At 38.8% G+C, this 14,804-nt stretch overlaps 1 protein-coding gene across 4 annotated transcripts in view; it reads right to left on the bottom strand.

Moving 5' to 3' along the window:
* EXOC6 (exocyst complex component 6) overlaps positions 1–14,804 on the bottom strand; it is a 133,931-nt gene that overhangs the window by 25,766 nt on the left and 93,361 nt on the right. For all 4 annotated transcript variants that reach the window (XM_079793461.1, XM_079793462.1, XM_079793463.1 and 1 more), the window contains one exon: positions 6,434–6,507. In XM_079793461.1, coding sequence (XP_079649587.1) covers positions 6,434–6,507 — 74 coding nt within the window. The remainder of the gene's footprint in view (positions 1–6,433; positions 6,508–14,804) is intronic.

The raw sequence follows: 14,804 nt of genomic DNA, 5'->3' as shown, positions 1-14,804 counted from the left end.
GGAATGAATGAACTACAACTACATTAACAACATGGATAAATCTCACGCACAAAATATTGAGTAAAAAAAGGCAGAACCAAAACGTTGATACTGCATGGTTTCATGTATACAAAGTTCAAAATCAGCTAAATTTATCAATTGTATTACAAGACATGATAGTGGTTATGCTTTAAGGGGAAGAAGGGTAACTAATGATTGTGAGAAGTGAAGTGAGGGGTGGGGTCTCTTTTGAGGTATCCATCAGTCAAGTTTCCTTTCTTGACCTGGGTGTTAGAGATATATTCAATTGGTGGAAAATCAGCAATAGTAGACCTATAATTTGCCTGAATGTAAGTTATCCTATCTAATAAAAGAGTAATATGCAAATTGACCATCACACCAAGACTAAGGTGACCAGATCGACCCGCTTTTGGCAGGACAAAACCAATTTTTAACAATTTGTCCCGCGTCCCATGGCGTTTTAAAAAAGTCCCTATTTTTGGAAATTCCTTAACCAAGACACAAGATGGCCACCCCCATGTGGTCAAAGATGGCTGCCCCCATGTGGACACAAGATGGCCGCCACAAGATGGCCACCACAAGGTGGCCTGCAGGGGAGGGAAGTTGTGGGAAGTTAGGGGTGACCAGGCCAGCAGAGGAGGGCAGTTGGGGGGGGGGGGAACAAGGCCTGCAGGGGAGGACATTTGGGGGGGACCAGGCCAGCAGGGGAGGGCAGTTGGGGGGGACCAGGCCTGCAGGGGAGGGCAGTTGGGGGAGATCAGACCAGCAGGGAGGGTAGTTAGGGGTGACCGAGCCAGCAGAGGAGGGCAGTTGAGGGAGACCAGGCCAGCAGGGGAGGGCCGTTGGGGGGGACCAGGCCTGCAGGGGAGGGCAGTTGGGGGGGGACCAGGCCAGGAGGGGAGGGCAGTTGGGGGGACCAGGCCTGCAGGGGAGGACAGATGGGAGGGGGCAGGCCTGCAGGGGAGAGCAGTTGGGGGGGACCAGGCCTGCAGGGGAGGGCAGTTGGGGGGGGGGGGGAGACAAGGCCTGCAGGGGAGGACAGTTGTGGGGGACCCAGGCCTGCAGGGGAGGGAAGTTGAGGGGGGGCAGGCCTGCAGGGGAGGGCAGTTGGGAGCCAACAGTCCTGGATTGTGAGAGAGATATCCGACCGCCCATTTAAGCGGTCGGACATCCCTCAAGGGGTCCCAGATTGGAGAGGGTGCAGGCTGGGCTGAGGGCACCCCCCCTCCCCTGTGCATGAATTTCATGCACTGGGCCTCTAGTACTTCAATAAAACATTTATTTGAAAAGTTTTTATGAGATACAGATATATTTTGCAAAATTCAAATTCTTTCTCAAATTGTCTACACATGGTTCAGAGGAATGATCATTCCTTTTTTCCCTAGTTTGCCTAAAATCAAATACCTGAAAACAGGACCTAATCCTGGATGGGGAAAGGAGAATTATAAGAAATTTTTATAACTTAGGATTTTAATAGAAAAAAGAAAATGGTATACTTGACTCATATCTAGTCTAATAAGAACCACTTATGAGTATACCTCTCTAAGGCTTTAGCCAAAATATTCCCAGATTTTTAAAAGGCACTTCTAGGTATCTGAGCCCTCACTAGTCTTGTAATTCTCTCACGTGCTCTCCAGTGTGTGTCCATATCATGCAATACTTGAGACACAGTCTTAGCCCCAAAGTGCAGTGGTCTAACCCAAATACCACACGTTCATTAATGCAATCTAAGAAGCCCCAGCACAATGTTGGTGCATTCAGAGGTTAACTAAAACTACTAGATCTTTTCCATATTATGAGTCAGACTTCTACAGCCTGTCTTTTTTTTAAACTTAATTTTTAAAAGTTAAATACAGCACTTACTATTTCCCTTGATAAATTTTACTTTGTTGGCTTTGGCTTATCACTCAATCGTACTGATGGCATTTTGATTCTTCTATCATCTTAGGTAACTCTCCTAGCTTTATGTAATCTATGCATATAATTCATATTTCTTCTATGTATTTATCCAAGTCACTATTTTAAAAATTTGTTGATCCCAAACTGTCAAAGATAGACATCTAGAGGAGGCTGCCAGAGTCTTGACTTGAAGCAACATTTCACAAAGTAAGTTTCATGTAATACAACCCAAAATGAGTGAGAGAAGTGTTGAGTATGGGAAATGCTGGGTTACTGCAAAATTTCTCAGCCCTTACAATTTGAATGTACATGGTAAGTCTCTAAGACGGAATCAGAGTTTCTTAAACATACCTGACTTGAAACCTTTTTGAAAAAAGAAATATTTTCTCATCTTGAGAAATCAGTATTCCTAGAAAAAACACTTTATGAAACACTGCTCGAGGGTGATAACAGTACATTAACCAACATTCTCTGGGTAAGATATTGTTTTATTAGCTTCAATCCCACCTGCATTATCAATCAACCTACCTAAGCTTTTTCATACTGCCTAAATGATAATCAAGATATTATCAAATGCAGCAATGATATATTACCAGTCTAACTTATCACAAAGTGAAATAGGACCAGGTAAAGAGGATTTAGTATTAAGATTAGTGAGCCATGGGTGCTCAATTTACCGTGAGAATTATGCTCAATAAGAAGCTATGAAGGCAAGAGATATATTTTAAAATTTCCTATTAAACTGGCTACATTTTAAAAGTTTTGGTGGAAAATTAATCTCAGTTATATAGGACACTTCATTTTCTAGTGGTATTTAGTGAAATATTTCTATGTATTAAAAATGAGTTATTAAATTATCACTAAGTACTATATATTATATAAAGTCTTATAATAAAAATAATTTTAAAATGTTAAGGTTCTCATACAATGTCAAAAGAAGTTTACATATTCATCTGCAATTTATTTGAGAGATTGTAGTTAACAAAATAGATGCTCTTTGTTAAAAATCAGACACACATAAGTATATCACAGTCCTTTATCATTTAGTGACTTAATTTCAGAACTGGGTGTAGGAGGATGATAGGTTTTACTTAGAAAAAGTTTACACATACTAATCATGTTCAAGCAGCACGCTGAAAATTGACTGAGGCAGTATATTCACATAAAGCAGTATCAGTACTGCGAATCCTCCCCATTGTCTTTTGGGGCAGTGGGCCTTAAGATATTGTTGAGATAACTGGCTTCCATTAGCAAGCATATGATTGGCAGGATGATAAAGTCTTTTCACTCACAGGTCAGCTATTTCCTTTTCTTGAGAAGAGGGCAATTCTGATGATCCATCTTTTAGCTACAGTCTCTCATTGAGTCCCAATTCTCTTGCCTTCAGCTTTGATATGGTTCTAACTTTCCTCTTGTATCAGCTCATACTTGTCATCAACTCCTCTATTCAGAACAGCAAATATCAGGAGTTTGACCTCAGGGCAAAGTCCGGGTGGGCAGGTAAAATTTGACCACTGGACCTACTTCCTAATCTTTCATACCCAGCAATTCACGAAGCAGTATCAAATTCAAACCAAAAAACAGAAGCATGACCCCTTATAAGTACTATGAAAAGGGCTCTTTTGCCTTTCTAAGTATACTTGAAAAGAACTGTCAGCCACCCTATTAAGACAGAAATGGATCACAGACTAGAAAAAAAAAAAAAAAGGAAAAGTGTAGAAACTCAACTGAAATGTAAATAAAAGTGTTAACACCCTCTTTATGTTTGGTGATAAGCTACTTCATATAAAAGTGTTAAAATAATATGCTATAAAATATCTTTATGAAGTCAGGAATGTAACACTATTGAAACTTGAAGGCATCCTTATTTAAATAATCACTGACATCTGATACAAAAGCTTGTATCCCCTCATATTAATTAGACTTCAGTTTTCAAGACTAATTTTATTTTTGGCCAATTCCCATACTTGACATTTCACCACTTAACTGTTTATAAATTAATTTGAAAAACAAATATAGGTGAAACATAACTTTCCATATCAAGTTATTAAATCCAGACCTCTGAAATCACGAAATTCAAGTTATGTCACAGTGGTCTAGCATCTAAAGACAAGACTTAACTGCATCCTCTTGTTTTAGAATACAAAAGAATAACAACAGAGTATGATTACATTTTAATATTAATAGTCAGGGGAAATAATTTAAGCCCCTTTTAAAAATAGAAAAATCAACACATAAAAAATTAGCTCATCAAAATTTTCTATCCACTAGTCACTTCCACTGCATATTAACTACCAATTATAATTACTAATATAAAATTGTGTTTTATATTAGTTATTTCTATATAAATCTTTTAAAAGTTCTACATGTGTCACAATAGATTCCAGAATTCTAAATGTTTCATAATAGATTTTTAAATTCACTTCAAAGTCTCTTAAAGAAATTACATTGATGAGGAAAAGTCAACCAGGACTTAATGCCTCTAAGTGCACACACTTGAAGAGTAAAATCAGCCAAAAAGACTTGAGATGTTTATTAATATTTATAAGTATGCCTTAATAATAATTCCCTAGGGAGCTATATGCTTGTAAAGAGGCTTTGCTGTCAAGTGATGATTGTCTTTGAAGGAAAAAAGTACCTGGGATCAGAGTTTTAATCTGCATTAAACCAACCACTTATCTGGACAAATCAAGGAACAGAAGCTTTATCAACTAGTTCAATAAATTTGTGGTCCTATTCACAATCTTACAGTGAGATTATAAACTAGTTAACTCCATACAAATTCATATAAAACTGAGAAAATGTCACAAAATAAATGTCAAGTTTCTGTAAACAGATTATTTGTATGTAATAGGAGCTATCTCCAAATCACATACTCTGCACTGGGGGACATTTCATGTTCTTGCAATAGGGAAGCATACCCCAGTAAGTGTCCATAACCTAACCGGGAAATGAATATACAACCAAACCTATTTCCAACTTGCAAAAGGACTTGGTTTCCTATATTAGATCATCAGCTTGTTCAGAGCAATAGGACTATTACAGAGAGAACTCCTTCCACAGAAAATGGATCTAGCTTCAATAGAAAGAACATATTCTGGTAAACTGGTGTGGAAATTCAGAGTTCGCCTTCTTCATTTTCTACTATCTTCCCCTATTAGTAAGGCTAATCACATACAGAGGTAGGTCATCCACAGTACTCTTTGTTTGCCATAATACATAAGCACTGATTGCAAACAGAAATAAATACAAATATATTTTATATGTTCAGGCTTCACAAACACAATAGAGAGACAGGAATTGCTTTTTCACTTTCCTTCTAAACCCTAACTGAAGCTATACCATTTATTTCTATATGATTCACTGTCTTATAAGTATTCCTAACAGTTCGTGGGTGTTTTGCTTCTCCAAAGGATTTTAAAGCTCCATAAGAATGAAACTGTGTCTTATATTACCGTTGTATCTATTTCAACCACATCTCCCCTCTCCAAATAACCAGTACATAATAGTTCATAAATACTTATTGAACACTGGTTTGGAATTAGAGCAAAAACAGCTCTACTCTTAAACACTTCCTTAAATCAGAGCTCCTTAACTGCTCCAATTGGCCCTGCTCTAAACATCACTGGGGTAGCATCTATTCATACCAGTGGTGGAGCCCCATCTCGTCATCTCCATGCCCCAAAGGGGATGGGACCATAAACAGACCAAGAGCACAGCGTCTTTGTTTTAACTGCAGCTCCACTTGGTTCTTCTGGCCAAGGGCAGCAGCCATGCCTGTTGTCAATTCTCCTGAGCCCTCTCACTTGGATCCACCCTCCTCCACACTCTTGTGCCTCCCAGCTTTATTAAGCTCCTTAATCCCAGGATTAAGAAAGAAAAAGAAAAAGGAGGAGGAGGAAAGAAGAAGAAAGGAATAAGAAAAAAAATATGGGGGGAAAGGAAAAAAGAGTAACAGGGAGAAAATAAAGAAAATGACAATAGAGTAGAGGTGTTCAAGAGTAGTAAAATGAATAGATCTAAAAATTGTCATATTTGTTACTACACTTTGAATTATGTACTAGAAAAGAATTATATAAATATATAATTACCTCTTTAATTTTAACCTTCTTTCTGGAGGCATACAGAAAATTTATGAAAATAGCATTCGTTACCACTGACAAAATTTTAAGCAAGAGGCTCCTACATAGAATGTAATAATTTACCTTTAACTTGGGTCCTGACACTCATGTTCTACACACCAATTTTCACATGTGATCATGACACAATTAAGAAATAACTTAAAATCCAAGTGTCACTAAGTCAAAGTATAAAATTGTTCTTTAGACATGTGCTTAGCGGGTAATGATTATGTTACCCGAAGAGAATTCTCCGTGGAGTTGAGACACTGAATAAAAACTGGGCCAAATACATAGTTATCAAAGAAGCACTTTTCTAAAGACAGGTTGTTTCAAGGCAAACACGCATTCCTATAGCATTAAAAAGGGGAAAAAAAAGCAATATTTTTTATGAGAAGGACATTATTACATCTTACTTGTCTGAGGTCAATGAATGCTAGCTGCAGGGTATCCCCCTGGAATCCTGGCACCGGCTCAGAGTTGGCAAACACTATTTAAAAAATAAAAAAAGGAGAAAAACAAGATTGCAAAATATACAAGGGTTTTTAACCGCTAAATTAATTTCTACTCATTATAAATGTATTATAATATTTACACATAGCCATTTCAAATGAAGACTATAACCTTCAATTTCCACTACTGAGAGCACTCGCCACACCCATTACCACAAATATTTTAATAATTTTAAACTTCTAATCTGCCATTTAATCACTATAATCCTTAATTACAATAAATTTAGAAGGGTTATTCTACATGAAGTTCAAGGTAGTAATATACTTCAATCAAGAGAAGTTTTCTGACTCTTTTTAGCCTTAGGTGAACGATTATAGAAGCATTTTGAAACTATACCAATTCCACGGCTGTCAGCATATTTCAAACATCTGCTTTGTTACAGAATATGCTTCATAAAAATCCTACCTCTAACTAACAGCAATAACAGGCAGACATGCAAGAAGTCAGCTTTACATGTAGACAGACGACAGGTAAAATGTTCTAAGGAGCAAAATGGGGATGATGCAGGAATGTTTGTTCTGATCTTTTAATATTTTTCCATAAAGGCATCATACCTTTTTAAGAATTAAAAGATATATTAACAAAAGATTGCAACCATATTTCAAAAGATTTTTTTCGACCTTTTTTTTGGTACTAAAAAAACTGTAATACGTAGCTTGCTTAGTTAAGTTGAAGACAAGCCCAATGCTAGTAATTTTGAAGACAAAAGACTTGGCTCATAAGAAAGACCCTATAGTTTTATACTCAAGCTTCTCGGATAAGAATGAGACTGCTTGCAACCATTCTCCCTACCCATTAATATCTGGGTTTTCTTAGAGAACATTATAGATTTTCCATTTGCGAATTTATCTCAGCCAGTGTTTTAGAAATTATTTAAAATTTCAGCCTCTATCGTTTTTGGAATAACAAAAATAAATCCACAATTAAAAATAATTGATATATATAAAAGCCTGTTCAACCATTAGCTATGTTGAGCACTGACCACCAGGGGGCAGACACTCAATGCACAGGCATGGAAACATGGAACAGACTGATGAATCTCAGAGAGAAAGAGGGGAGGGGGGAGTGAGGAGGGTGGGAAGAGTTTAACCAAAGATCTTATATGCATACTAGAGGCCCCATGCACCAGTGGGGTCCCTCGGCCTGGCCTCCAGGGATCGGGCTGAAACTGGCAGTCTGACATCCCCCAAGGTGCAAGAAGGTGCAGGCCAGGCCAAGAGACCCCACTGGTGCATGAATCTGTGCACCGGGCCTCTAGTAAATATATGAAAGCCTAGCACTGCTTCATTTGTCTGGCATTTTTAAGGCATGAAGAATTCAAAATGTTTTTGTTGCTGTTGTTTTTAAGATAATGATAATTTTTCATTTAAGCATCAAAACTCTTTTTTTAACCTTAAGCATATTTTATAAAATTTTAATCTATAACATAATACTTCCCTTTTTTGAAGTATACTAAATATTATTTGAACTTTTCTTAATTATCTGGATCATCATTAAAAATATTTTTATATAGATGATACAGAGGCAGAGAAGCATCGAACAGACTGTCAAATTACAGCAGGAAGGCTGGGGAGGGGGGAGGGAGGTAAGAGATCAACCGAAGGACTTGTATGCATGCATATAAGCATAACCAATGGACGCAAGACACTGGGTGGTGAGGGCATGTATGGTAGTGGGGTGGGGGGGCAATGGGGGGATATGGACACATGTAATCAATAAAAAAATTAAAAATATTTTTATATATTCAAATATCAAATCATCCTGAAACTAATATAATGTATGTCTAAAGTAAGAGCAAATACAGTCTGGGCAAGGACCCCTCCCACAAGTAAGGTTAATGGGTTTTATATATGCCTTTCAGGATACAATATGTACCTTTTGAGTATAAGTAACCTTTTGATTACTCAGAGGTACACCATTCCCCCCGCCCCCCTGCCATTACTTCTTCTTTTTTTTTTTAATACCGTATTTTCCAGCGTATAAGACGACTGGGTTTTGAGAAGATTTTCCTGAGTTAAAAAGTCGTCTTATACGCCGGAAAAATACGGTATATTTTATTGATTTTTTACAGAGAGGAAGGGAGAGGAATAGAGAGTTAGAAACATCGATCAGCTGCCTCCTGCACACCTCCTACTGGGGATGTGCCTGCAACCAAGGTACATGCCCTTGACCAGAATCAAACCTGGGACCCTTAAGTCCGCAGTCCGATGCTCTATCCACTGAGCCAAACCGGTCAGGGCCCGCCATTACTTCTTGGTTCTCTGCTAGGTTCTAAGGAGTTATGCCCATTAGATAAGTGACTGCACTCACCTTTCTCAGGCCCCCTATTTCCAGAAAATTAAGATTTATTAAGCAAATCTAGCCACACTTTTAATTATTTAGTATAATTTACTCATACCACTGTTTTTTCATACAATGAAAAGTGGCATAATTTCATACTGTGGCAATCCTATTACCCCCTACCATGTCCCAGATAACTGAGTTGCCTTTCTCTAGTACCATCAAATTTTAATGAAAAACAAAACAAAAAAAAATAAGCAAAATTATAACAGCCTATTAAAAGTAAAAGTGTTTTTTTTTAAATTTTAAAAAACCCTTTCTAAGTACCATTCAGCATATTGTTGGCTTTTTTGGCCACACGCCTAGGCTACTATTTCCAAATAATATCTATATATATAAAAGCCTAAGCGACTGAACAACCGGAATGACCAGAATGACCAGAAAGACTGGAACAGCCAGAACGACTGGAACGGCCAGAACGACTGGAATGACCGGTCACTATGATGCGGGCTGACCACCAGGGGGCAGACGCTCAATGCAGGAGCTGCCCCCTGGTGGTCAGTGCGCTCCCACAGTGGGAGCACCACTCAGCTGACAGGCCTGTCCTGGCGGCCCACCAGCCCGGTGGCAGCCACTCCCTCAATAGTCCTGCAGGTCCAATCGCCAGAGAACGGGCCAGGCACCGATGGACCAGCGCCACCAGCACAATCCTGACAGCATTGCCGGCCTCCTGGAAGTCGGCCTCACACATCGCAGAAGAAAGGATATAAAAGTGGCTGCCAGGTGGCTCTCGACAACTGGCACAAATGTCAGCGGGACAGACCCGGGTCCTGGGCCAGCAAGGGCATCCCAACACCCACCCGGAGGTCTGATCGCATCCTGGCTCCCCCACCCCCACCCCCTTGGGACCCTACCCATGCATGAATGCATGCACCGGGCCTCTAGTTTAACTATGAATCCCTAGTGGTTTCCAACCAAGACTGTAAATGTTATCTCAGCCTCTACCGTCACCACATATACATACACATTCACACAAAAATAAGGACTTCCTATAATGCAGGGAGACTTACTTTATCTAGCAGGCATAAAAATCAGCTTAATTTCAATTACATTTGCAATTATTATGTACTTATTCTCCCCAAATTTTTCTACGCTGAAAATAATCTGTCATTTTTCTCCTCCCTCAGTTCCTGTTTAAGATACTATAGTTTAAGCCCCATTGCTTGGCATTAAACCAAAGAGCTTAGTATCCAAATTATAAGTGCCATAAATTTATATAGCACTTTAAGTTTACAAAGCACTTTCTCACTCACAATCTGCTTTGATCATCACGATTACTTATTTTAGTGAACAGGGCATAAGCTCTTGCAGCTAGAAGAGACATCCCCTTTGAAATACCTCCCTCAGTTACCCCCACTAGATGATAGCTTTCAGGCTTTCTCTCTCTCTCTCTCTCTTTTTAGAATGGGAGGCTATTGAGCAGTCTGATAATCATCTAGCACAGAAGACATATGCTATTCAATTTATCAATGGCTTCATATTTTTTCCTTTTCAATGCAGGCAATCAATCTTGTTGCTTCTACCTTAAAAATGTCTTGAGTCTGAATCTGTGTCTACCTTATTCGAACTATCCTCATTTCTTGCTTGGATTATTATAAAACATACTTTGATCTTGTCTCCCTTTTCTTGTGTGCCATTTCTCCATCCATCCACTTTTCCTAGTGTGACTTATGTAAGATGTAAACGTGATTTGTGCCACTTCAGAGCTTAACATCTTTCAGTGGTTCCCCATCATCTTCACAATAAAAGAAGACAATGAAGATCCTTTATACTCTGACCTTTACCTATCCCCCAGCCTCATCTTTTACCACTGCCCTAGGGGCACCTGAAACTCCTTACCAAACTACCTGCATTTCCTTACATATGCCACTGTCTCTTTCCACATTACCTTCAATACTTCTGCTTCTTTTCCATGGAACTTTTACTTATCCTTCCACTCAAGCATCATATTCTAGGGAAGACTTCCAGTACCTTGCAGGATGGGTTAGATCCCTCCACTGTGCCTTCAGTGCAACTTCCTGTGCACTGCCTAACTACACCACCCATTCTGCTATCTTATACTTGTTTATCTATCTGGGGCTAGTACCAGACCATGAACTCACCCAGGGTAGGGAATGTACTTCCACTTTTATATCTCTGCCACCTAGCCCAATGCCTAATAGTAATGGTAGTCAATGAGAATTTCTTAAATGAATAAAGAAAAACTGAATAAACAAATGAATTCTAAGGGGGTGCCATCCTGTCCTGGAAACTGATACACACATCTGGCTTGTTGATTACATGTACAATGACACTGTCCAAGAGAACTTTCTGCAATAATGGTTTTATATCTGTGCTGAACTGAATTTGTAGTTTAATTAATTTAAATTTAATAGGCACATATGGCTATTGGACAGAGTAAATCTAGGACATTCTATGCATATTTAGTATATTTATTTCAAAATAATTGATGGTAGGTGAGAACACTCCTGATGTTTTCTTCAAAGAAAACTAAACTGTCACGCCCGGCTGGCATGGCTCAGTGATTGAGCGTCGACCTAAGAACCAGAAGGTCACAGTTCGATTCCCGGTCAGGGCACATGCCCAGGTTGTGGGCTCGATCCCTAGTTTGGGGCATGTAGGAGGCAGCCGACCGATGATTCTCTCTCATCATTGGTATTTCTATCTCTCTCTCCCTCTCCCTTCCTCTCTGAAATCACTAAAAATATCTTTAAAAAAAAAACAATAAACCTAAACTGTGAGTTCTTCTACTAAACAAGAAGCTTGTGGAAAAATTAGAGATAATTTCTTTTACCTCTATACCCAACCCCTGCTCAGTGTACAGAAAATATTCAATAAATGTGTTGAGCAAATTAATAATAATACAAATAATTCATTTCTAGTAATATTGTCCAATAGACCCAATAATTCTGAAGATAAGTTTCAACTTTCAAAGTTTTAAAAACTTGAATAATAATGTTTTAGAATCACTCTGAGAACTGTCTTCAGATTCCTTCTTGGCTCATTCAGATTCTCGGTTTGTATATTTGTTGTATTTTGGGGTTTCTTTGTTCTCTTCCCTTGATCATCTTTTATTATCATTTAATAAGCCTTCCCTCTTTTGATATCTCTTTGTCACTTAGCCATGCCATTAAGAATATTTTTTTGAAACACATTGATCCTAGTCTTCCAATAAAATATTTTAAAAGTTTCTAGGCTTTCTAAAGTTTGGGAGGTTTATTTGTCTTTTTTTTTTTCTAAGTGCATCTAAATCTTTAGGTTTTTTCTCTTAATGTCTCAAATTTGATAATTTTCTTATAAAAATAGATTAACTTCATAATGTATTCATTTCTTATTTTCTGCTAGAATATGGAACTTAATAACTGATTCTAAGTTTACAAATACTCTAAAAGAAGGACTAGAGAGCAAGATGTCAGATCTTACTGAGAGGTCTTTCATAGCAATAGAGTAAAACTTTGCAATACCAGCCTAACTGAGAAGAAGACAAGTCTGAGTTAATTTAGATGAAAATGAAAAATAACATATATATATGAACTATGATTGTAATGATCAAAAAATGTCTTCCAAACTGGCATTCTAAGAACTTTAAAAGAATAAATAAAGACTATCTGTGGGCAAAAACATGAGTTATTTGAACATATATCAATTACCCCCCTCCCCCTTCATTAAGTAGGAAAATGGGTCCTTTCTGTCCTCAGGAGCTATATACAGATGTACAGGGTAGGGTTTGGTATGAAGGGAACAAGGGAACAAAGATTGCTAAGAAGTCAAACTGTATAAGTACTTATCCTGGCATGAAAATATAAAACTTTCTCAAAATTAAATGCAGAGGGAATAAGTCCTTGGACAATTTATCCTAGGCAGATAGTTATCTTTACTGTAAGCTAAAGAATGTGTATTATTTGGAAAATATCTACACAGGGTGGGAAGAATTGTCAGGGGTGGGGGAAGGGGAAGAAAGAGAGTCCATGAAGTGAAAAAAAGATTGACAAAGGATTGAAAGGGAGGGTGAGATGGCTAGGCTAAAGTCTTAAGACTTCTTGTGGACAACAAGGCAGGAGCATATAAAATGGAATAATTTTGTAACTAAATAAATGACTGAATATAAATGCCAAATAGTCTGCATACTTAACAGATTTCTGATCATTCTTTCTTGCTACATCTTAAGACTTAAAGCTAGTTAGAACTCAGATTTTGGCTAGGCAAGAAAAGTATCTTATGTTTACAGGATGTGTCAGTACAATGGGTGACTAAGAGCACCATCTAGTGGTCTTTCTGGTGATGAAGAACTTATGCTGGGAATTAAGCAAGGGTCTTTGAGTTAGAATTCTTAGCTCTTAGACTTACATTCTGTTACATGTGTTGGCAGCAGTGAGATGAAAGCCTCTCGGACCAACTGCCCCTCTATATTCATCACCCTACTTTCATATAAAGTCGTATCTAGTCCTCTCCTTTCTTGGAGATAAACATGGGCAAAGTAGCCTCAATCTGATACCTTAAATGCCATTAAATTCAGATAGCCAAAAAGTCTAATACTAAAAGTAAGCAGCCAACTTACTTAAAAAAAAAAAAAAGACATTTAGGCACTAGCTGGTTTGGCTCAGTGGATAGAGCATCGGCCTGCGGACTGAAGGATCCAGGTTCAATTCCGGTCAAGGGCACATGCCCAGGTTGTGGGCTCGATCCCCAATAGGGGGCATGCAGGAGGCAGCCAATCAATGATTCTCTCTGATCATTGATGTTTCTAGCTCTTTTTCCCTCTCCCTTCTCTGAAATAAAATTATAATCCTATATAATAAAAGGCTAATATGCAAATTAACCAAATGGTGGAGCGACCGGTCACTGTGACGTGAGCTGCCCCCTGGTGGTCAGTGCACTCCCACAGGGGGAGCACTGCTCAGCAGAAGCTGGGCTCATGGCGAGCGCAGCAGCTATGGCAGGAGCCTCTTCCGCCTCCACGGCAGTACTAAAGATGTCCAACCGAGAGCTTAGGCCGTCCCATATGGAGCGGGCCTAAGCCATCAGTCAGACATCCCCCAAGGGGTCCTGGACTGTGAGAGGGTGCAGGCCGGGCTGAGGACCTCCCCCCCGCCCCCGGAGTGCATGAATTTCGTGCACCGGGCCTCTAGTAATAATAATAAAGAGACATTTAGGCCCAGGCCAGGTAGCTCAGTTGGTTAGAGCACCGTCCTGATACACCAAGGTTGTGGATTTGAACTCCAATCAGGGCACATACTAGAAACAACCAATGAATGCATAAATAAGTGGAGCAACAAGTCAATCGCTCTCTCTCAAATCAATTTTTAAAAGGCATTTAAATTTCTTCTTATGTCATTCACATGACTTTTCCTGAATCCTTTTATTTTGGGGTATGAATCTTTTTCAAGACTAGAATTAGAGGCCCAGTGGCTTACTGTCACACACACAAAATCTATAAACAGACTTCATCTTTTTTTTTTTTTTTGAGGTGGGTTGTCTTTAATCCAAAATGAATAAAGACCAAGGCCTTCACACCTAGAGATTCCTCAATTCCTCAATAACTCACCACTGAAACAAGTGCCTGTACTCTTTAATCTGGAGCTCTTCTAATGCCCATAGATTTAAGATATTAAACTCTTAGGAGCTGATTACCTCACTTAGGTATTTCTGTAGGATGCATGAAAAAGTACATTCTAGACTTATTCTGGATACTTCAAATCTTTCTGATTCCTGATGCTTTGAAAATATTTTGTACTTTATTAATGATGTGCAGCGTCTCTGAGATGCCTTTATAGGGACTTAAGATGACATTTTGATCTTTTATTCTATACCAGGGGGGACTGTCTGGCCCTTGGGCTAAATAAGGCCTGCAAATTCATTTGGTCTGGCCCTGCCAAGGCATTAGGGGTGAGTTAGTTAAATGTTTGACCAAATATAGCAGGCTAATTTTAAGTT

The sequence above is a fragment of the Cnephaeus nilssonii genome (assembly GCF_951640355.1).
Source record: "Cnephaeus nilssonii genome assembly, chromosome: 16".
NCBI classification, from domain to species: Eukaryota; Metazoa; Chordata; class Mammalia; order Chiroptera; family Vespertilionidae; genus Cnephaeus; species Cnephaeus nilssonii.
This window is presented reverse-complemented; position numbering and strand designations above follow the sequence as displayed.